Source organism: Notamacropus eugenii, chromosome 1, assembly GCF_028372415.1.
Source record: "Notamacropus eugenii isolate mMacEug1 chromosome 1, mMacEug1.pri_v2, whole genome shotgun sequence".
Lineage (NCBI taxonomy): Eukaryota > Metazoa > Chordata > Mammalia > Diprotodontia > Macropodidae > Notamacropus > Notamacropus eugenii.
Genome location: NC_092872.1, coordinates 523838165 through 523863317, shown reverse-complemented (window position 1 = coordinate 523863317; position 25153 = coordinate 523838165). Strand labels below are relative to the sequence as shown.

The following is a 25153-nucleotide window of genomic DNA, read 5'->3' as shown; positions in this document are numbered from 1 at the left end:
CATTCCATGAAAAATTTGAAGAAAGCTGCTGTGTCTCGCTTCGACCTTCTTTTTTCGAGGCTAGCAGCCTCAGTTCCCCAGTTTCCTCATCTGTAAGGTAAAGGAGTTGTTCTTGATGACCTCCAAGGTCACCACCAGCTCTAGGTCTGTGATCTGATGTCTCCATGCTTTTTTTTTTTTTAAGCTGATCCTCTACAATATGTTAGCTTACATCCAGGAAGGGACTTCAAGTGTCATCTAATCCAACCTCCTCATTTCACAGTTGAGGAAATAACTCCTTGGAGAGGTGGCAGGACTTAGAAGTTCCTTACAACTATTTAATGCCAATCCACACTACAACCCAGATCTCTTGCTGCCCAGTCTGGGACTTTTTTCTCTAAACCACATCAATATCTCTATGACCCTGGCAAAAAATATAGGAGCAGCAGTTGAAAATGTTACGTGTCAATGAGTATTTCTGTGGGTCAAGGAACCTTGTGAACCATTCTACAAAGTGTAACCTGTCTCTTCTTTACAGAGGCAGCATTTACCGCCAGCTAATCTCATGTCGGGATAATGTTCAGTTTTGGTTTATAGCTCAAATGCAGTCTTAGGACTGGTTACTTCCTTTAACTTGTGAAGAGTTTTGTTGTTCAATTGTTTCAATCCTTTGTGACCCCATTTGGGGTTTTCTTGGCAAAGATTGCGGAGTGGTTTACCATTTCCTTCTTCAGTTCATTTTATAAGATGAAGAAACTAAGGCAAATAGGGTTAAGTGACTTGCCTACAGTCACACAATTGATAAGTGTCAGAGGCCAGATTTGGAACTCAGGAAGATGAGTCTTGCTGACTCTAGGCCTGGTTCTCTATCCACTGTATCAATCGGTATTTCATTAGTTAAGTGTTCCATTAATTTCTCTTCTCCCTTCCTTTGAGACTCTGGCCAACTCCAAGGGGGCAAGACATCAGATTAGAAGGCCAAGTTACATAGCTTGAACAAAAAATTAATCATAAGCCAATAAGACTGAACTTTACTCTCACCTCCTGGATCAGAAAATTATGCTTGCAGCCGTCAGGTTTCCACCCTCTTTTTATCACCACTTCTGTTATTTTCTGCTGCAGAGAGTACTTGAAAGTATCTATGTGAAGGATCAGTGTAGAACCGGTGTCCTTTCCAGTCCTACAGAAGGATGCCAAGTTAGATGGCAAGCAAGAAAGAGCTAACAATGCGTGGACCTGAGAACAGACTTGGTGCAAGTACGATTTACCCATCGGCAATAATCAGCAAAACCAACAAGTATGGCCTAATCAATACTACTTCCTCCTTCCAACGTTATTATTCCTTATACTATAATAACTATTACAGTATAGTTATATAATATATATAATTCCTCATACTATAACACTTTATACATTTGTTGTTGTTCAGATGCGTCCAACTCTTTATTCATGTCCCCATTTGGGTTGGGTTGTTTTGGTTTTGGTTTTTTGCAAAGATACTGGAGTGGTTTACCATTTCCTTCTCCAACTCATTTTACAGATGAGGAAACTGAGGCAGGGTTAAAGTGACTTGCCTGGGGTCACACAGCTAGGAAGTATCAGAGATTGGATTTGAATTCAGGTCTTCCTGACTCCCTGATCCTCATTGTCTTGGTACTGGGTTTAAAGGATTCCTGTGGTCTGGCATAAGGGAACATACTCATCAATGGTTGGCTGCCATTGAAGGATCTTTGAAGGTAATAATAGCTAGCGTTTATACAGCCCTTCAAGACTTGCAAAGTGCTTTCCAACTTATCTCGTTTGATCTTCACAACAATCCTGTGACATAGTATGAGAAACAATTCATTTGGACCCTACTCTATTCCAATCAGTATAAATCAGTTCATTCTGATTCCATAGGGGTAGTGATTATAAATTCTGTATATTAGGCCCCAGAGCTGTGAGCTACAGATTGTAAGTTCATTTGTTTAAACATAGGAAGCTAACTAGAGGCTCTCCACCCTTGTTTTTCCTTGTTATGGTGACCAAGCCCAGTGTGGAAGAGGTGACTCAATTACATATAAAGTCCCCCAACTTATTTTTGCACCTCTGGACCATTCTCTCTCATCCAACATGAGTGAGTGACCATCTTACGCCCACTTAGTGGTGATGCCCCACATGTCACCCAATCTGACACCCTTCTCCTTTCCCCTCCCCCACTCCGACTGCTGACATACCATTTCTAACTGATGCATCATGTGTTGGCCTACGAAGCAAGATCTATCAATCAATGGGATTCTGTACTTTGGATAGCCTCTTTAAAATGTTCAAGTATCAAATCTGGTATCAAACCTCTTAAAAATAAGGCCCTAGAAGAAAGGAACCTCTCAGATTGTGAGAAAACTCTGAGGTCCACTTCATTAGAAAGAACCAAGGACCCTTTAATAAAGCACCATTGGCTCTGAGCTTTGCCTCAGTCTCTTTTATTGTAGGTTGGACAATTTTAATTCCCACATTAGGTACTATTATTATTCCCATTTTACAGATGAGGAAACTGAGGCTGACTAAAACTAAGTGACTTTCCCAGGGTCACATAACTAATACATATAGAAGGCAAGATTTGAACTCAGGCCTTCCTGATTCCATGTCCAGTATTCTCTCCCCTGCACCAGAGAAAAGTAAATAGTCTCTAGGTGAGCCTAAATAGCCATGACTGCCCCACACAATTAGTTCTCCAGTCCAGAAATGCCCCAAGACTCCTACTACCAGGCCTTAGTTCTATATATCCCAGGATTTCTGTTAGAGATAAGGAATCTACTCTTGTTGGGGAGGGGGCACTTACATAGTGTTTCTAAACAGAGGGACTCCATGAAGTGGATTTGGCTTAACTCAGCCTAAGTCAAGTGTTTTCTCCATGGAAGTGGGATATCAAGCAGAAAACTAGGTGATAGAGACCATGGAGGTCCTGGGTTCAAAGCCACCTCAGACAATTGGTTGATAGCTGTGTTACCACAGGCAAGATGCCTAAGCTCTCTGGGCCTGTTTCCTCATTTATAAAAGAAGGGAGGTTAATTCAATGATGTCTAATGTCCTTCCCAGCTCTAAATCTATGATCTGTGATCTATGATCTACAATCTAAAGTTATCTGGAGGCCTGATGAAAGCTGGGATGGTTTCTGGCTGGAACCTAGGTCTATAAGCCCACAGTAGGGAATGAGTTTCCTATTTAGACCTCACTTTGTTCTGCAGATCTCTGTTGGATATATCAGACACAATTCTCCATCACAATTATCTGTGTTTTTGGTCTTGGTCTTTTTCCACTAGGCATCATGAGGGAAGACACTGCAGTCTTGTCTAAATTTTGTATCATTTGCGGTGTTCTGTTGGTATTGCATAAATATTTCTTGATGCCACCCACCTTCAAGAAATGGAAATAATGTATATCTGCAAGAAAATTTCTAATTATAAAGAATTCTTTTGATTGAGAATCTACTTAGCCTTGGTAAAGAAAAGTAGAGTTAAGATAAACAGTGACTGAAAATAGTTGAAGTAGATAAAAAAATGTACCATGTTGTACCTAGATGTTTCTGTTTCCTGGAATCTTGCTCTATATTATATATATACACATATCGTTTATGTGTTTGTTTGTGTATATCATTTACATACAGTAAATAGAGATACATGTTGACAGTAATTTATTTTTAAAAGGTAATCTGATAATATAGCAACATGATTTAATAAATGTAATAAATTTTCCTGTATTTTATAAGAAAACACAATTAACTGAATTACATGGCATTTCTGTCCTTTATCAGCTGTCCATGAACACCTAATAGTTTGTTCATGCAATTGCAAGTGCTCACTTGGAGGTACTTAATTTTTGCTTGTTGACTAAATGATTTGTGAAAAATTAATCCAATCACTTTCTCAAAAGCCAGTCATGCAGGAGAATGCTGAAGACTCTCAGACTTACTGGTTAAATATTCAATGTGAACATTTAAACCTGAGAATCTCACTACAAATCAGGGTTTTGTTTATTGTTTTGTCAATTATCTAGACTTAGGAACTTGATGGAAAACATGCTAAAAATGTAGATTAAACTTAAAAATGTGTCCTATATTTTTGGAGAGTTGATTGTTAACATTTGCCAGCATACTCCTGCATCACTTTCACCTTTGTGTATAATAATGGTTTATATAAATAGAATATCTTTCCTAAAGTTCTGCTAAAGAGTTCATTTCATTCTTCATAAGAAGACAGTGAGTTGTGGCACACACAGAAGCAAAAGTCACTTTCCTCTAGTTTAGCTAAAAACATCGGTGTGTTTTCTTTAACTACATTTCCTCCAACTGAAACACCCTTTATTAGGCTCACATTCTTAAAAGAGAGCTGTAAGGTTATGATAAGCACAACGTTCATACCCATGTGACATCTTAGGCTATACTCTAATTCCCTATAAGAAACTATTTAACAAACAAAATCAGTAAGGAGGTATGGTCAGCTCAGCAGCCTTGACCTGACATTGGCCAACCCTTAACTGTACCAAAGTCTCTGAGTTCCCAAAAACATATCCCAAGACTTGGCCCAAAGTAAAAGTTCCTAGAGAGGTGTCTGCTCTGATGTACCTAGTAACTTTGCTTTCTAAAAGGAAGCAAAGAAAAAAGATGGTGCACTTACCTGAAAATGTTTCCAAAAACAGGGTCCACTCTGTCATAAATAGGTTGAGTGATAGCTTCATTGAGGTCTATTCTGGCAAGCGTCCTGGAGGCGTAGATACCATCTTTCAGACAAACAGCTTTCAAAGTCTGGTGGAAACCTTGATTTCCCTTGCTCCTCTAGATAAGAAAGTGGAAAATTAGATGGCAGGCAACAAGCATAGACTGAGCACTCATCAAGCACTGGCTAAGCCTGGTGAGTATGAGAGCCAGGATCCTGCTGCTTTTGGTCAAAAGCCATCATTAAGTCTTCAGAGTAGATTAAATGTTATCTTAGAATAAAAAGTCATCAATACAACAATGTAAATGGAAAGAATGGAAAAACAAAACTGAACACTGCATAATTACAGTGACCAAGCTTGGCTCCAAAGATAAGTTGAGAAATTCACATTTCTTCCTTCTTTGCAGAGGGTGAAGACTATGGGTGTGAACTGTCATGTGTACTATCAAATTCAGTTGATGTGTTGGTCAATTTTGCTAAATCCTTTCTATTTTGTTCTTTGTTACAAAATACAGCTCATTAGGTAAAAGGGGGAAATTTGCAATTGGACATAGAGACAGGAGATGGCATGTCATGTGTGAAGGACAGAAAAAAGGGCCAGTTTGATTGGATTGCAGAGTGTAGAAGGAATAATGTCCAGTGAGGATAAAAACAGAGTTTGGAGTCAGGTTGTATAGGACTTTAAAACCTAAACAAAGGAGTTTATGTTCTAAAGGCAACAGGAAGTCATTGGAATAAGTGAGTAGGGGAGTCACAGTGGTTAGAAGCTTTTGAAATAACCTAGGTAAGAAATGATAAGGGCTTGAACCACGGTGTGAATGAAGAGAAAGGGTTAACTGCAAGAAATGTTGAGACAGCTATGTCTGATTGGTTGCTGTTTCAGGGATGAGGAAGGGGAGGGAGTGAGGAACAGAATTTGGACTTCAAAACTTTAACTAAAAATGTTTAAAATTGGAAAAAATAAATTAAAACTAACAATATTCTGGAGTTTCAGATATAAAAAAAATAAAATAAAATCCTGCCAAGTATAAATGAGTTAATGTCAGAAGGAAGGAGCTAGTTATGCAGGAAAGGCCTCTTGCAAAAGGTGTAATTTGAACTGAGTCTTGAAACAAGTCAGGGAAGTTAGGAGGCAGAGATAAGGAGAAAGGGAACTCCAAACATAGGGGAAAGACAGTGCAAAGCACAGTGGGGAGATTGAATGAGAGCAGCAAGGAAGCCAGCTGGCTTTTTTGAAATGTGAAGCTAAGGGAGTAAAGGATAAGAAAATTAGAAAGGTAGGAAAGATCCAGGCTATGAAGGGCTTTAAATGCCAAACTCAGGAATTTTACATTTGATCCTAGAGATAAAGAGGAGCCATTTGAGTTTATTGATAGATGCACATTAGGAAACTCAGTTTGACAAGTTAAGTGGTGGCTGAATTGAAGTCAGGAGAAACTTGAAACAGGAAGCCCAGTTAGAAAGCTATTGCAATAATTGAGGTAAAAGAGTGTGAACAGAGAAAGAGGGTAAAATCAAGAGAAGCTGCAAAGGTAGAAATGACTAAAAAAAATTTTTTTCCAACTTTATTGTTTTATTTATTTTTGATTTGGTGTTTTGTTTTACCCCAGTTAGATGCAGAGACAATTTTGACATTCTTTTTTCAGGTTTTGAGTTTCAGGTTCTCTCCCCCCATTGGGAGGGCGAGTAATTTGACATGGGTTGTGCATGTGTGGTCATGCAGAGCACATTTCCATGTAGGTCCTGCTGTGAGGGAAAACATGGACAAGGAAGGACCTGGGAAAGATGGGTAAAGTAAAGAAAAAGTATCATCTTTAAAATAAAGAAAGAAATGTCAGAAGAGTAACAAGATTTGACAGCTGACATACAGGGTAAAGGAAAGTGAAGAGTCCAGAACAATGCCAAGATTGAGAAACTGAGAGACTGGCAAGATGGTAATGTTCCCAACAGAACTAGAGGAGTTTGGAAGAAGGGAGATGTTTTTTGGAGAAATATAAGTTCAGTTTTGAACATGTTGGATTAGGTGTCTTTAGGACATCAAGCTTGAAATATCCAATAGGTAGTTGGGGTGTGGGACTGAAGCTACGGGAGACATTAGAGACAGACAGATAGATACATAGATAGATATAGATAGAGGCATTTAACCCAAGGAGACCAAAGGCAGAAACAAAGGTCTCAGATATAAGAAAATATTTATAGCAGTACTCTTCATTGTAGCAAAAAACTGGAAACCAAGTGAGTATCACTGATTGAGGAATGACCGAACAAATCATGTTATGTGAATAGTATAGAATGGCATTGCAATGTAAGAAATGGCAAACATGATGAATCCAGAGATTCCTGGAGAAAGGAGAACCAAGAAATCAATATACAAAACTATAATAATACAAGCATTAAAGGTGGCTGAACTCTGCTCAATTATAATAAATAATTTTGTTCTGGAAGCATGGCATGGTAGAAATATTAGGGCATAGAAGTTAAGAAAAACCTATTGAGACCTAACAAATTGTGGAATGGGCTGCCTCTAAAAGTAATTTGCTCCCCATTGTGGAAGGTCTTCAAGCAGAGACTGGATGGCCACCTACTGGGGGCTATTGTAGAAGTGATTCCTGGTCAGTTCATGGTTCCTTCCAACTCTGAAATTTTATTTAACTCCAGTTTTCTTGAGCTTTTAGGCAGCAGAACTCTAGCTATTCTATCATAGGATCTTTAGAGACTTTAGAGATAATTTAGTCCAATTGCATGGTGCTAGAACCAGCTCAAACTGTCAAGAGCCGGCTGTTAAATGATCAAGGTGAACATTTCCACCTGAGAAATGAGCAACCACTACAAATCAAGGCTTGATTTGTTACTGTGGTTTTTTTAAATTGTCTAGACTTAAGAAAGTGATGGAGAAATATTGACAATTCAGGTTGAACTTAAAAGTGAGTCCAATGTTTTGTTTTCATTTTGTTTTGGGGGGGTAGGGGGCAAGCTGGTTGTTAAATATTTACCAGCATGCCAATCCTTTTATTTTACAGATGAGGAAAACTAAGACCCAGAAAGAATTAAAGCAACTTACCTGAGGTCACATAGGCAGTAATATCATTGCCTGGACCTGTGCTCTCATTCAGTACTCTTCCCACTCTGCCATGCTGTCTCCATGTTCTACAAAATGCTTTCAATTCATTCACCCCTTTTTTTTCCTTTACTTCTTTTGTTTTTCCCTTTTTACCTCCAGCATCTCCCTGATGGATGATATTGCTGGACCAGGTGCCAGTCTGTCTTAATCAGTCTCCTCCTAGCTCATGCCCATCTGCATACCTAAACTATTCATTGGTAGAGAACACCTAGTAGGAAATTTCCTGAAAGGTATATGTGATACAGGTCACTTCATGGAAGCTTATAGATGATAAAATCTTTAGAAATACCATATTTATACTTTATTTCATGGACAATAATCCAACTTTAAAAACCAAATAACATCTTACTTATAGTATTATTACTAGAAAAGGAAATTCTGTGCACCTTGCTTATATCTCCATCACCAGTAGTCTGGAGACAGAAATACTTAGTGAAAATGGAATGTGCTTTGTTGACCTGCGGACTGTTACGTTTGCTTTTCTTCATTTCTGACATTTTTGTTTTTGGTGTTTTTAGCACTTAGTCTTAAATATATGCTATTTGTTGCCGTTGTCATTTAATTGTTTTCAGTCATGTCTGATTCTTTGTGACCCTGTTTGGGATTTTCTTGGCAGGATACTGGAGTGGTTTATCATTTCCTTCACCAGTTCATTTTACAGATGAGGAAACTAAGGCAAAGAGGGTTAAGTGACTTGCCCTGGGTCACATTGCTAGTAAGTATCTAGGGTCAGATTTGAACTCTGGAAGATGAATCTTCCTGACTCCAGACCTGGCACTTTATCATGCCATCTAGCTGCCCACACTGTAAGTAACTGCAAATAATAATTGTAAGTTATACTTGGTTGTTGTTCAGTCATTTCAGTCAGCCCAGGGACACACAGCTAGTAAGTATCTGAGGTCAGTTTTGAATTCAGGTCTTCCCGACTCCAGACCTGGAACTCTATCCTCTGTGTTACCTAGCTGCCCAAGTAATACTTACCCTAATCTGTTAAGTTTGTGCCTTTTCTTTCTTTTCTCATTCTCTATCTATCCTTATCCTCAATGTCTTCAACCTTCTCATTTCTATCTGTCCTGCATTTCCTCAGCTTCCACTTCCTCAGTTACAGCTAGTAAAGACTCAGAAAAGAAAACCCTTCCTTCTATCATCCTCCCCTTCTCATCTCCTTCCCCTCCTATGGTGTTGTAGGGTAAGATAGATTTCTATACCCAATTGTGTGTGAATGTCATTGCTTCTTTGAGTCAATTCTGATGAAAGGCTCACTCATCCTCCCTCTTCGCCTCCACTATAAAAGGTTTTTCTTGCCTTTTCTTATGTGAGATAATTGAATTCTTAAGTAAAGAAGGAATATAGGTGATTAGAAAAAAATAGATCATTTCAATTACATGAAATTGAAAAGCTTTTGCACAAAATTAATCCAACTAGAAGAAGTAAACAAAAAAAGATCAACTACGGAAAGTATTTCTATCAAAAATCTCTGATAAGGGTCTGATATCCAAGATAAATAAGCCGCTAACAGAACAATATAAAACCAAAAACCATTCTTAAGTAGATAAATGATCAAAGACTATGTACAATTTTCAAGAGAATTGCAAGCAATTAATGACCAAATAAGTGAATGCTTCCAAATGATTAATAATAAGATAAATGCAAATCAAAACAAATCTGAGGCTTTACCTCACTCAAGCAAACTGACAAAGATGCCAAAAGATGTAAATAGTCAATGCTAGAAGGGTTGTGGGAAGAATGAGAATGCTAATTTTCTCTTAGTAGAGCTATGAATTGGTCTAAACATTCTGGAACCAATTTGGAATGACGCAAATAAAATGAGTAAAACATCCATACCCTTTGATAAAGAAATACCACAGTGAGGCACAAACCTTAAGGAGGTCAGTGATGGAAGAAGAGGCCCCATATACAAGCAAAATATTTATAACAGTACTTTTTATTGTAGCAAGGAACTAAAAACAATGTAGATGCTCATCAACTGAAAAAAAAACTAAATAAGTTGTGGTCTATGAATATAGTGAAATATTACTGTGTTATGAAGAATAATGAATACGATGAAAACAGAAAAGTATGGAAAACCTTCTATGATCATTGTAAAGTAAATATAACCAGGAAAATAATATATACAACCATGCTGTTCTTTCTAAATAGAAATGAAGTCAAATGCTGTGAAATTATAATTACCAAGCTTGGCCCCAAAGAAGTCTAATGAGAAGGTACCTTCACCAGTTCTTTGCAAAGGTGGGAGACTATGGACATGAAACACTGTAGAAAAGTCAGACTCTTCTCATATGTCAGTTTGGCCAAACTGTTGTTTTTCTCCTTATTATTATTTGTTACATGGGATGACTCTCCCAGAGAGAAAAGGAGGATATATTGGGAGAAAGTAAGTGATATAAAAACAGAAGGTACCAATAAAATTTTATTTTTTAAAAAGTAGAAGCGTTAAAAGGCATTTTTTCCTCAGTGAAGAATAAATAGTTAAGGGGGACAGAGCCAAGATGGCGGAGTAGAAAGACGCACATACGCTGGCTCTCCCCCCACAGCCCATAAAATACCTGTAAAGAAAGACTCAACAAATTCTAGAGCAGCAGAAGCCACAGAACAACAGAGTGGAGGAGATTTCCAGCCCAGGGTGATCTGAAAGGGCAACGGGAGATATCTGTCCCACCAGGACGCAGAGCAGAGCCCAGCCCCGCCTTGGCGTGGCATGACTCAGCTCTGGGAGGAGGACACGAGCCTGCCTCAGGGGCAGAGTCTCCAGTCGCAGTAGCAGCAGTTCCCAGATCCCTCAATCCACAGGCGCCACAGGGTTTTTTCAGCTGGCTAAGAAGGGAGAAGGGCCTTCCCATAGCTCTGGCCTCAGGCAGCGGCCATGGAGGCCACATCGGGCAGGTGGTAGCAGTTTCCACAGCAGCCCCTATAGCGGGCTGTTAGATCGTAAAACCTCTGGGGGCACTGAGCAGCTGACTCTTACCTCAACCCTGTGTAGAGGCCCTGCTGCAGCTGATCTTTATCCCATACTGAATGGCGGCCCTGCCCCCACAGCTTTTCTGAATCTCACCCCCCAGTGCTGGCTTGGCTAAACTGCAGGCAAGCTGGTTGTGAAGAGGAAATTCTGCTAAGATTCTGGGCACAAATATTTCTACCTGCTTACCTGCTCCCAGACCAGTGTACATGCTTGATTGTGCCACCTTTGAGGAACTGAGATTTTACAGATCCCCAGAGTATACCCTACTCTTGACAAAGGACTCAAAAGTCAAGTAATTGGTTAGGAAAATGCGCAAAAAAGGGGGAAAAAATAAGACTATAGAAAGTTACTTTCTTGGTGAACAAGTATTCTCTCCCATCCTTTCAGGGGAGGAAGAACAATGCTTTCCATCAGGGGAAGACATAAAAGTCAAGGCTTCTGTATCCCAAACATCCAATATAAATATTCAATGGTCTCAGGCCATGGAAGAGCTCAAAAAGGATTTTGAAAATCAAGTTAGAGAGGTGGAGGAAAAACTGGGAAGAGCAATGAGAGACATGCAAGCAAAGCATGAAAAACAAGTAAACACCCTGCTAAAGGAGACCCAAAAAAATGCTGAAGAAAATAACACCCTGAAAAATAGGCTAACTCAATTGGCAAAAGAGGTTCAAAAAGCCAATGAGGAGAAGAATGCTTTCAAAAGCAGAATTAGCCAAATGGAAAAGGAGGTTCAAAAGCTCACTGAAGAAAATAGTTCTTTCAAAATTAGAATGGAACAGATGGAGGTTAATGACTTTATGAGAAACCAAGAAATCACAAAACAAAACCAAAAGAATGAAAAAATGGAAGATAATGTGAAATATCTCATTGGAAAAACAACTGGCTTGGAAAATAGATCCAGGAGAGACAATTTAAAAATTATGGGACTACCTGAAAGCCATGATCAAAAAAAGAGCCTAGACATCATCTTTCATGAAATCATCAAGGAAAACTGCCCTGAGATTCTAGAACCAGGGGGCAAAATAAATATTGAAAGAATCCACCAATCACCTCCTGAAAGAGATCCAAAAAAAGAAACTCCTAGGAACATTGTGGCCAAATTCCAGAGTTCCCTGGTCAAGGAGAAAATATTGCAAGCAGCTAGAAAGAAACATGTCAAGTATTGTGGAAATACAATCAGGATAACACAAGATCTAGCAGCTTCTACATTAAGGGATCGAAGGGCGTGGAATAGGATATTCCAGAAGTCAAAAGAACTAGGACTAAAACCAAAAATCACCTACACAGCAAAACTGAGTATAATACTTCAGGGTAAAAAAAATGGTCTTTCAATGAAATAGAGGACTTGCAAGCATTCTTGATGAAAAGACCAGAGCTGAAAAGAAAATTTGACTTTCAAACACAAGAACCAAGAGAAGCATGAAAAGGTAAACAACAAAAAGAAATCATAAGGGACTTACTAAAGTTGAACTGTTTACATTCCTACATGGAAAGACAATATTTGTAACTCTTGAAAACTTTTTTCAGTATATGAGTAGTTGGTGGGATTACACACATACACACACACAGCACAGGGTGAGTTGAATAGGATGGGATCATATCTTTAAAAAATGAAATTAAGGGATGAGAGAGAAATATATTGGGAGGAGAAAGGGAGAAATGGAATGGGGCAAATTATCTCTCATAAAAGAGGCAAGTAAAAGACTTTTCAGTGGAGGGAAAAAGGGGGGGTAAGAGAAAAAACATGCAGCTTACTCTCATCACATTCGACTAAAGGAAGGAATAAAATGCACACTCATTTTGATATGAAAACCTATCTTACAATACAGGATAGTGGGGGAGAAGGGGATAAGCAGGATCGGGGAGATAAGGGAAGAGAGAGCAGTGGGAGGAGGGAGCACTCTTGGGGAAGGATAGGATCAAAAGAGAGAATAGAAGAAATGGGGGGGGCAGGATAGGATGGAGGGAAATAGTTAGTCTTACACAACACGACTATTATGGAAGTCATTTGCAAAACTACACAGATATGGCCTATATTGAATTGCTTGCATTCCCAAAGGGAATGGGTGGGGAGGGAGGGATGAAGAGAAGCTGGAACTCAAAGTTTTAGGAACAACTGTTGAGTATTGTTCTTGCAACTAGGAAATAAGAAACACAGGTAATGGGGTATAGAAATTTATCTTGCCCTTCAGGACAAAAGAGAAGATGGCGATAAGGGAAGGGAGGGATATTAGAAGAGAGGGCAGATTGATGATAGGGGCAATTAGAATGCTTGGCATTTTGGGGTGGGGGGAGGGGAGGGATGGGGAGAAAATTTGGAACTCAAAATTTTGTGGAAATGAATGTTGAAAACTTAAACAAATAAATAAATAAAATTTAAAAAAAAGAATAAGTATTTAATTAAAGGCAACTATAGAAATACAAGGTACAAGCTGTCATTAGACAACTATGACCAAACAAAGCCCAGAACATAACTTAAAACCTTCTTCTTTAGGAGGATAAGAGTCAGAATAAGCAGCAAAAGAAAATATGTGAAGTTGAGAGAAGTGGTACTTAACTTGTACGTAGGTGTTTGTATTGGTTTTTGAAATTCAGCAATTGTTCTATATTGTATCCTGACATATTTGTCACGGCACAGGTACTAATTAGTAAGTAGGTAAATAATTTATACTGTTCCTTAAATAAAGAGTTCTTTTTTATAGCAGAATCATAAACCATGCTAGAGGCAGCAAGTTGTAATAAAACAAGCCCTAGTCTTTGAATCATCAGAGTTGTTCACATTCCATATCTGATATTTACTAACCACAGAACATGTCTGAGGCTCTTTATCTCATCTGTGAAATAAGGATTGCATTATCTAATGGATTTATCATGAGAAAATCACATTATAAGTTACCTTTATGTATATTATGATTATTTTGCACCCTGGTGTTTCATTTGTAGTTTCCATTGCTGAATCAGCATCCATCTCCCACCCCATAACCACGAATATCCACAAGACCTAGTCCTAGGCCCTCTTCTCTTCCCTCTCTGTAACTCTCATTTGGTGATATGATCTGCTCCTGTGTGCCAAATTACCATCTCTACACAGATGATGCTCAAATCTATATATCTAGCCCTAATTTCTTTCTTGAACTTCAATCTCTTCATCACCAGCTGCCCATTAAGCATTTTCACCTAGAGGTCCCACAGGTCACTCAAACTCAACATTTCCTAAATAGAACTCACCTACCTCAGACTTTACACTTAATAAATATTTATTCAACTGAATGCAATCCATGCTAATTAAAGTAAACTATGGGTTTAGTTTAATTGCTTGGTCTATGGGCCTAAATCCAAGAAACAACCATTCTGTCAGTAATAACTCCAGAAACTGAGGATAGACTATTTAGGAGGAAGGAGAAAAGAAGGGAATAAATATTTATATAGCACCTACTATATGCCAGGCAATGTGCTAAATGCTTTACATATATATGTAATATATATGTGCATATATATGTATATATATATATATATATAAATGATACACACACACACACACACATATATATATATAATTTCATTTGGTAGGTACTGTTATTGTCTCCATTTTACAGCTGAGAAAACTGAGACCAACAGTGATTAAGTGACTTGTCCAAGGTCACCCAACTAATAAGTGTCTGAGGCCAGATTTGAACTTATGTCTTCCTGACTCCACAGGAAAACCAGACCTGTTAAGTTCCAACTATCACAATCACTTTATACACTTAAATTGGTAGATTCAACATTACTCAAAGGAGGTTCAAAACTGATAGGTGCAGGTAAAACCACCAGTGATCTTCTTCCAAAGGAGCACCTAAAATAGGTGCAAATAAGATTTTCTCACTCCAAATCTTAATAACATCATAATTTTTCTCTGGAACATAGGGGAAAAGAAGTGTCACTCACAGTTAGACATCCACTGAGGATTCTTCGGTAGGAATCCCTTGCATCTCTCACCCCTTCCTGCAGAGGCTGTTCTACTTGGGCAAAACACTGGTCCACATCCTTCTCCAGCAACTGTATTCTGTCTTCCACAAATCTCCGAAGGCTGCTCAAGTGAAGGAATTCATTCTGAACAGCAGAAACCACAAGAGATATTACCCCAAGGAAAGCAACAGCAGCCTTCCATCCAGGGTATCCCCTCCTGGCTAATCAACAAAGCCATAACTAGGTCATGGTGCCTTAGAAAAATGAGGACAACCAATAGCTAGGGGCATTCTCTCTTTCCATGGAAGTGCTCTGTCCTAGACTGCAAAGGCTCCCATCACCCCACCACCCTCCTCCCTTATCTGGTTCTAGGCTATCAGGCCTTGAGGGTCTATCACCATGAGGGGCCCTTTCCCAAAGCCCACATTCCCATACCACCATATCCCCTGCCTGTTGACACCTTCCCCTTCCCACATCCTCTTATTGTTTGAGGAGTTAGGGTTACCACAGGAGTTAGTCAGGGCTATACCCAACTAGGAAGAAATGTAGTCCTCACCCCATCTCATCCCTCTCAACTTAACTCATCCTAGCCATAAATTTTCCTAGCTATAGATCTGCTAATCATCAGTTACTCTCAAAAAGATCTTGGAATTTTAGTGGACTACAAGTTCAGCAAGAGTTAGCAATTGATATGACAGCAAAAAAAAAAAAAAAGGATAGTCTAATTAGTCTAAAAGGATCGTGGAATACATTGCCTTATACATGGTAAAGGAGAATAGTGATTGTCCCATTATACTCTCTATCCTGGTTAGAGCATTATGTTCAGTTTTGTGTGGCACAATTTAGGAAGGATATTGATCAACTGGAAAGTGTTCAGAGAAGGATGATGAAGATCATGTCATAAGAGATGAAGGGACTCAAAGTTTGCACCATTTAAGAGCCACATGAAGGAACTGGGGACATTCAACTTGTAGGGGAGAAGACTTAGGAAGGAACATGATAGCTGTGTTCAAGCAGTTGAAAGGTTATCACCCAAAAAAAGGATTAATTTTGCTCTGCTTAGACCTAGAGGGCAGGATCAAAAGTGAGGGGTGGCAGCTACAAAGCAGCAATTTGAAACTTGATGTCAAGAAATATCTCCTAATAAACTCAAGAATGGAGTGGGAAAAGATGGGCTCCCTCTCACTGGAATTGTAAAAGCAAGGGCCAGATGATGATTTGCTAGGTACTTTACAGAGAGCTATTGTTATATTCATTTTACAAATGAAAAAACTGAGTCTCAGAGTGGCTAAATGACTTGCCCAAGACCACACAGCTAGTAAGTATCCATGGCAAAATTAGAACTCAGGTCTTCCTGATATGGAATCCAACTTCCCTTGTAATAAAGTAGTTCAGTTAAGCAAGACAAATTAACATATTGACCTTGACTGACAACGGATGTCTCATTCTGTAGCTAGGATCGACCATCTCTCTGTTGAGAAGAAGTAATTTCACTTTACTATCAGTCTTTGCCTTGAAGGTCTTTTCATTTTTTTTTCAAATGAGAGGGTTAGATGAGGTAATCACTAGGATCCCTCCCTATTCTAAAGTTTAATGATTCAAGAAAAACAGACTTGCAGAAGCTCCCCCACATAGCTAATAAAATACCTGTAAAAAATGACTCTAAACAAATTCTAGAGCAGCAGAAGCCACAAAAAGACAGAGTGAAAGATTTCCAGCCCAAGACAGCCTGGAAGGTCGACAGGAAAGGTCTATCACTTTGGGTGTAGAGCAGAACGCAACCCAGCATGGGCCGTGTGGCTTGGCAGGGACAGGACTAGGAACAGGCTTCAGGGAGCCACCAGCAGCAGTAGTTCCCATATTGCTCAACCCACAAATGCCAAAGAGAGCTTCAAAGGTCAGTGAGAAAGCTCCATCACGCAGAAGAGAATGTGGTCTGGACCAATGGGAGCAGCCACTGCAGTGGAACCATCCATTTTTGGAGCCCTCCACCTAAAGCCCCTGGGGGAATTGAAGAGCTGATCTATATCTCAGCCCTGAGCATGGCCCTGGGGTGAGGAGGAACACTGGTTGGCATGATGGAACTGAAGGCTTGCAGATTCTGGACAGAAAAGTGTTTGGTTGTTTCCAGACCAGTGCACAGGCCAAGAGAGGAGTAAACTCCTCTCCCTGGATTGTGCCACTTTGGAGGAACTGAGAACTTACAGGTCCCCAGAGTATACCCTCCTCTTGACAAAGGACTCAAAAGTCAAGTAACTGGCTGGGAAAATGCCCAAAAAAGGGGGAAAATATAAGACTATAAAAGGTTACTTTCTTGGTGAACAGGTAATTTCATCCATTCTTTCAGATGAAGAAGAACAATGCATACTATCAGAGGAACTCAAGGTTTCTAAAACCTCCAAAATAAATACACAATAATCTCAGGCCATAGAAGTGCTCAAAAAGGATTTTGAAAATCAAGTAAGAGAGGTGGAGGAAAAATTGGGAAGAGAAATGAGAGAGATGCAAGAAAATCATGAAAAACAAGTCAACAGCTTGCTAAAGGAGACCCAAAAAAATGCTTAAGAAAATAATACCTTTAAAAATAGGCTAACTCAACTGGCAAAAAGAGGTTCAAAAAGTCAATGAGGAAAAGAATGCCTTAAAAAGCAGAACTGGCCAGATAGAAAAGGAGGTTCAAAAGCTCACCGAAGAAAATAGTTCTTTAAAAATTAGAATTGAAGAGATGGAGGTTAATGACTTTATGAGAAACCAAGAAATCACAAAACAAAACCAAAAGAATGAAAAAATAGAAGACAATGTGAAATAACTCATTGGAAAAACAATTGACTTGGAAAATAGATCCAAGAGAGATAATTTAAAAATTATGGGACTACCTGAAAGTCAGGATCAAAAAAAGAGCCTAGGCATCATCTTTCATAAAATTATCAAGGAAAACTGCCCTGATATTCTAGAACCAGAGGGCAAAATAAATATTGAAAGAATCCACCAATCACCTCCTGAAAGAGATCTGAAAAGAGAAACTCCTAGGAATATTGTAGCCAAATTCCAGAGTTCTGAGATCAAGAAGAAAATAGTGCAAGCAGGTAGAAAGAAACAATTTGAGTATTGTAGAAATACAATCAGGATAACACAAGATCTAGCAACTTCCATATAAGGAATCAAAGGACTTGGAATATGATATTCCAGAAGTCAAAGAAACTAAGATTAAAACCAAGAATCTACTCAGCAAAACTGAGTATAATACTTCAGGGGAAAAAATGGTCATTCAATGAAATAGAGGACTTTCAAGCATTCTTGATGAAAAAACCAGAGCTGAATAGAAAATTTGACTTTCAAATGCAAGAATCAAGAGAAGCTTGAAAAGGTAAACAGGAAAGAGAAATCATAAGGGACTTACTAAAGTTGAACTGTTTATATTCCTACATGGAAAGATAATATTTGTAACTCTTGAGACTTTTCTCAGTATTTGGGTAGCTGGAGGGATTATACACACACACATACACACACACACACACACACACACATACAGACAGAGAGAGCAAAGGGTGAGTTGAATAAGAAGGGATGATATCTAAAATAAATTAAATTAAAGGGTGAAAGAGGAATATATTGTGAGGAGAAAGGGAGAAATAGAATGAGGCAAATTATCTCTCATAAAAGAGGCAAGAAAAAGCTTTTTCAATGGAGGAGAAAAGGAAGGAGGTGAGAGGGAAAAGTGAAGCTTATTCTCTTCACATTTAGCTTAAAGAGGGAATAACATGCTCACTCAATTTGGTATGAAAATCTATCTTACATTACAGGAAAGTAGGGGAGAAGGAGACAAGTGAGGTAGGGGGGATGATAGAAGGGCAAATGGGAGGAGGGAGTAATTAGAAGTAAACACTTTTGGGGAGGGACAAGGTCAAAGGAGAGAATAGAATAAATGCAGGGCAGGATAGGATGGAGGGAAATACAGTTAGTCTTACACAATATGACTATTATGGAAGTCTTTTGCAAAACTACACATATACAGCCTATCTTAAATTGCTTGTCTTCTCAGTGGGGATGAGTGAGGAGGGGGGAAGGGAGAGAAGTTGGAACTCAAAGTTTAAGGAATGAATGTTGAGAACTGTTTTTGCATACAACTGGGAAATAAGAAGTACAGGTAGTGGGGTATAGAAATCTATCTTACCCTACAAGAAAAGAGAGAAGATGGGGATAAGGGAAGGGAGGGGTATGATAGAAGGGAGGACATATTGAGGGAAGGGGTAATCAGAATGTGAGGTGTTATGGGGTGGGGGGAAGGAAGAGATGGAGAGAAAATTTGGAACTCAAAATTTTGTGGAAATGAATGTTGAAAACTAAAAATAAATAAATATTTTTTTAAAATTCCACCCTCCCCATTTGGGGGGAGGGGTAGGGTGGGGAGGACATTAAAAAAAATAATAAAGTTTAATGATTCTACATACAAGACCCTGTGCTAAGCATGAAGAAGTGACCAAGGGAGTGAGTTCTCAGGACACAAAAGAAAACAGTGAATAACTGGGGGGAAACATTATTATTTAAAAATTATTTATTTCCTAAACTCTCAATTTATCTGTTATAATGTAAAGAGGTGCAATTTTAAATTGGCCTTGCACATCTTTAGGGCTTTTTTCCCCTCAGAACTAAAAATAACCGACAAGAGTCCCTCTCCAAACTTTCCAACAAAGGGTTGAAACCAAACATCCAAATCTAAGGCTAAGGAATTTTTGGAAAATTTACTGTTCACTTCAATCAGATAGCTATCACAAAAGTGCCATGGAATATTCATCTCCCTACCTTTCCCACCTCCACTTTTATCCCTCTACTTCCAATCACCCAGTGTCTAGCTCCAAAGACAGAAATATGTCCTGGAACTTGGCTATACCTCAAAATTAGGAGAGAATGTCATGTAGTGCAGACCTTTCACCATTTATTTTATAAGATACTTTTCCTTGTATTTGTAAAAATAAACCAGCCTTGCAGGGGACCACAACTGCATGGTTTTCCATAAATGTTTCCAAAAGCAATCTATTGCTGGGTGGAAAACCCTGGTTTCATTCCAAAGGAAATTTTTTCCCAGAAAGAAGTTCAAATGTTCTTCCAGAAGCTGTAGAGAACCAAGGATGAATATGAAACATGTCCTTTCCCAAGGATTTTTTCCCCACAAATCATATCCAAACTAAAGATCACAAGAACTGAACTTGAAAGACAAAAAAAAAGTGTACCAAAAGTCTTAGTGCAGATTTAAGCTTAAAACTTCACTAAGACTTTTGAGAAACTCTGTACATTTCGTTATTTAGTAAGCTATAAATCATTAATTTATTAGATGACCTTATAGGTTATCTAACGCAATAATTATCTGAAGTAGGAATTTTCTCTACCATGTCCCCAGCAAATAGTCATCCAGTCTCTGCTTGAACACCCTAATGACAGAGACCTCAGTGCCTTTAGAAACCGATCATTCCACTTTTAGACATCTCAGACTTTTAGGAAGTTCTCCCTTATATTGAGTTGGTATTTGCCTCTCTATGAGACAAAACTAATCCCTCTTATACATGATAAGGCTTCAAATACTTGTTATTTTCCCTAGGTCTTGTTTTAAGTTCATTCTGTGATTTGGATGGGGGATGGGAGTAGACAGGAAGACACAGATTTCCCCATAAATGCTCACCATGTTCACCTGTCTCTCCTTGGCTTCATCTACACTAGTCTAAAAAGTGAACATCTTACTAAAATTGCAGAGCACATCTGCTTAGCTATTGTCACTTTTTAATCACCAGCTGTGTGACCTGGATAAGTCATTTCAATCTCATGTACTGGATTTCATTATCTGTTAAGTAAGGTGCTTTTCCCCAAGCAACTCTCTAAAGATTATAAGTTACAGGAAAGGTGCCAGTCTGCATTGGTAGGATTTCCTCATCAGAAGTGCCCCCCAATCAAATAAATCAAAGGTCATTTTTTTTAAAAAGGCAGTTGAATTAAATAATGATCCTTCTCCATTACTGACATGCAGATAATTAACACAGTGTGGAAGCCATCTCTCCTTCCTTCATCTCTTCTCCCATCCCACCTTCCTGGCCACACTCCTGGGGCCAGCCATCCCTATTTCTTTTTGCATCAGCTTCAAACCTTATTGCTTAGTTTTAACACAGTCACCTGAGATGTGCCTCTCTGAGGAGAGAAATGAAGGAAGCAGCATGGTGGGTAAGAGGCATCAAGTACTGAATCACATTGAACTCAAAGGGATCCTAGGGATCATTTTATTTCACATTTCATTGCAATCTTACATTTCATTGCAGCAAGTCTTTGATACTCAGTGTTTTTCTCCCCATTTTCCTGCCACCTCAAGAGAGAACTTGAAATGTGGAGGCTAAATTATCCATAACTTCTAATATAAAGAGTGCTGCAAAAAATCATTTAAGTGACTTACTCTAAGTCACAAATTAGGAGGTAACAGAGCTTTGGGGCCAATTTTCTCCTGACTCTCAACCTAAGACTCTTTTCACTCTCCTATCTCATCATCAAACCTATTCCATATTCTTTATGAGGTTCATAATGCCCTAGACCCCTTCTGAAATCTAAAAAAGGGTGGGTTTTGGGGGTGCTCCCCAAATCACAATGACTAAGTCTATTGGTGCAAGAAAAGGAATGGGAAAAAAGGATAATTTAGAGGAGAGTAATTGAATAAGGTAAAAGAAAGTCTCCTGACTCTTCCCTGAAACTATCTTCCCACTTCCTCTATCTCTCACTATACAAAAAGACATGCAGTATAAAATTGTGTTACAGAGGGACCTTTAAAAATCAGTCACTGGATTTGTTGGTAACAAGCCAGAAAGGGGTGAATAGAAAACATGAGACACAAGAGAGCTCGCAGCATGAAGCAATCAGCCAGGGACCCCATACCATGATGGTAGCACAGGGCAATGTGAGAGGAAACCTTCAGGGACCATCAGACTCCAGATTTCACCTCGTCATTGGCAGGGAAGGAGATGCTGTGCTGGGTAGAGATCTCTACCTGCCACGAGGACAGACTTTTCTCTTTCCCCTGTTGTAACTTTGATATGGGGCTATATTTGATAGTCCTCCTCTGCAGGTACCTTCTGTGTAGAGATGTTCTCATAGACTTGGCCATTCAGGAAGTTTAATGACATTTTTTTGTTCGTTTTTTATTCCATCCATTCAGTAATTGTACTTTAATCTATTGAATGAGCCTGTGGCATGTGAAGCTGGAAAGATGATAACAATTTTAATGGGGGTAAGCCTTTTCAATAAAATTATGAATTTTTGAATCCTCATACTTCCCAGCCCCTAGCAAATAAGAAAAGATAGAACTAAGCCAGTTTCTAAGGCACAAGAAGCTGGGAACCTAGGGGAACCTCCAGCTTGCAGAGAGAGACTAAGGCCAATGACTTCCAGCACAGCTCTTTCCTACACTACACTACCAAACTTCTTTCATATTCTTTAGGAGATTCATAATGCCCTAGACCCCTCATTTTAGGCAAAAAAAAAAAAAATTAGTCCAAGAGTATATCATCCAAGCCATCTCATTACTTGTATTCAATTTGTACAAAAAAAGGAAATAAAGAGTAACATAAGGGAAAGTCACTGACTGGTTAGTCATTAACAGAAATTATCTGAAGTATGCCTCCACAGTCACTAAACTGTATATTCCTTCTGATTCAGCAATGCCACTACTAGGCTTGTACCCCAAGGAGATCAAAGAAAGAGCCTTATTAACCCATATATACAAAACTATTTCAAGTGGTTATTTTTGTTAGATCAAAGTACTGGAAACTAAGAGGGTCCCCATCAATTGAAGAAAAGTTAAACAAACTGTAGCATATGAATGCAATGGAATATTATTGCACCATAAGAAATAACAAAAGGGATGTTGCAAAGAAGCTTGTGAAAATTTGTGTGAACTGAAGCAAAATGAAAGAGAAGAATTTAGTTGTAAAGAAAAGTTCTTTGAAACACTTAAGAATTTTTATCAGTGCAATAACCAACCATGGTCCCAGAAAGATGATGGACTCGAGATGCCAGACTGAGACGTAAATTTTTGGACATGACTAATGTAGGAATTTGCATAGCTTGAGTAGGTATATCTGTTACAATGATTTTGTAGAGTTTTTTTTCCAAGTTTTAAAAAAAGGAAAAGAAAGAAAAAAGGGTCATTAAAGCATTTTTAATGCTTAGAAGAGAAGAGAAACTTTGAAAATGACTTGTTGAATTTATTATTTGCTTAAAAGGAAAATCAATCCACAGTTTCATGTAAAAATCTTCATTTTCTGTTCTACTTTATACATAGAAATGCTGGTTTTATTTTATTGTTAAGTCCAAAATAAGAAAAATCAAAAAGAAATTTTAAAAATGTAGGCTCTTTCCTCCAACTGCCTTCCCCTTCTGATTGCTTCCTGTCACTTCCCTCCATCTCTCACTACTGGATGGATGTGTCTCAGAACTACAAGAAAAATCATTGTGTCACTTTTCCCTAGTCCATTTTGGGAATATTTTCCAAGCCTCTAATCCTTTTTTGTAGCCCTCTTTTAGATTCCTTGAATTTATCTCCTTCTTTGAAAGAGAAAGAAGAAAGTATCAGAAGGTAGTTTTCAGTAGGCACTTAGCTGATAGGATATAGGAGCAGGGCATTGCATCGAGATCCTTCCATACCGTCAGACCATCCTGAGAGTTAAAAGTGTCTGTGAGTAGCAGGATTCCAAAAGCCTCTGTAACATACTCAGTCACAGTTTTCCTCTTCTTCTCCAGAAACTTTTTCCTAATATAATCTCTTAATTTTGAGATTTCTGAAATTTATCGAAAACACAATTAGAAATATCCCCAGAAGCACTAGTATAGTTTACTAAATAGAAAGCTAGCATGTATATAGTACTTCATGATTTACAAAGTACTTTAAGAATATTTCATTTTGTCTTCTCAATAACCTGGGAAGTTGGTGCTATTTATCATCCCTATTTTATACTTGAGGAAACTGAAGCATTCAGAGATTAAGTGGTTTGCTGTGGGTTATATAACTAGTGTGTCCAAAGCTGAACTTGAACTCAGGTCTTTTTGACTCCAGGTCCAGTGCTCTAGCCATTATACCACCCAGAGGAGCACAGGTCCTCTGATTACAAATTCAACATTCTTTTCATAGAAATTGGAAGAACAGTTTGCCACAGGATGATGAGTCAGGATGGGACTAGGTTTTGTCCAGAGCCTACCAGGGGGGTGACACTAACTACGCTAACCTTACAGAGAGCCACATTTTTCCATGCCTAAAGTCTGTAAGAGGACATGAGAGGTCAATACATACAAAATATTCATCTTGTGTATTTATCTGCATCGAGTAAAGCAGAGGCATCAAATGTACATTTGACTGTAGGATCAGATAAAAATGTAATTATAAAATATTTAACCAAATAAATAAAAATACAACAGAATACAGATAATATTAATATGTAGTTGTCTAATTAAATATGTGGCTCACGAAGATCCTTATGTACAGTTTAGAGGCCCCCCCCCCCCCATTTCTACTTCAGTTGGACAGCATTGGAATAAAACATGGAGTTTAGAGAAAGAAAGTCATGTTCAAGATGGTGTGAATTAACATTTATCAGTCAGGTTAGTCCAAGGGCCTATACAGGTAGAGTGTTTTGGTAATTACTGTTGTAATTACTGTTTTTCTATATACTTGTAGCATCATAGAATCATAGGATATGGAATATTATGGAATCATAGGATCCTAGATTTAGAACTGGAAGGAACCTTAGGAACCATCTAATGTGATCCTTTTATTTTATAGATTTAAAAAAATGGGAATCCAGAGAATAACAGACCCAAGATTACACAAGTGTTGAGATTGGAATCCAGTTCATCTGACTCCAATTTCAAAATAACCTCTGCTTGTCAAAGATAGGTGAAGTAAAAATCCCTGGTCAGGAGGATTCTAGTTGAGAGACCCAACTTAGTCCTAAACCTCTACCAAATCAGAATTCATAAGATATTACATCCACTCTAGTTTCAAAAGTGGCAGTATAGTATAATGGAAAGTATTTTGACTTTAGAGTCTTAGGACCTGGATTCAAATTCCACTTTTGATACTACCTCTGCAAACCTTGGATAAAAAACAACTTCCCTGGAACTCAGTTTCCTTATATGTAATGGACAAGATGGCTCCTGAAATCCCTTCCATGTTTAAATCTATTTTTCTAGGAAGAAACAGACAGGGCCACTAAGTCTCTTGATACACATGTCCATAGACCAACCAAGCTGGTGAATATCAGCCTCACCTGCCTGTTCAAGCTATGTATTTCCTTACACACAGGTAACTAAACAGGTAACTCATTTACCTATTTATTAAATGTTAGCTTGTTCAGGGGACTATGGTAGGTACTGAGGAAGGCAGTTTAAATTATATTAAATTTA

The 25153-nt window shown here is 38.5% G+C and overlaps 1 protein-coding gene across 2 annotated transcripts in view; it reads right to left on the bottom strand.

The window, feature by feature from the left end:
• The window catches only part of NUGGC (nuclear GTPase, germinal center associated), an 88104-nt gene that overhangs the window by 21673 nt on the left and 41278 nt on the right, over window positions 1–25153 (bottom strand). For both annotated transcript variants that reach the window (XR_011972402.1, XM_072633821.1), the window contains exons 11-14: window positions 23399–23532; window positions 14702–14866; window positions 4635–4792; window positions 1021–1159 (exon numbers count right to left, since the gene is read on the bottom strand). Coding sequence is in view for 1 of the 2 variants with exons in the window: in XM_072633821.1 (XP_072489922.1) it covers window positions 1021–1159; window positions 4635–4792; window positions 14702–14866; window positions 23399–23532 (596 nt within the window). In the remaining variant the exon portion in view is untranslated. The remainder of the gene's footprint in view (window positions 1–1020; window positions 1160–4634; window positions 4793–14701; window positions 14867–23398; window positions 23533–25153) is intronic.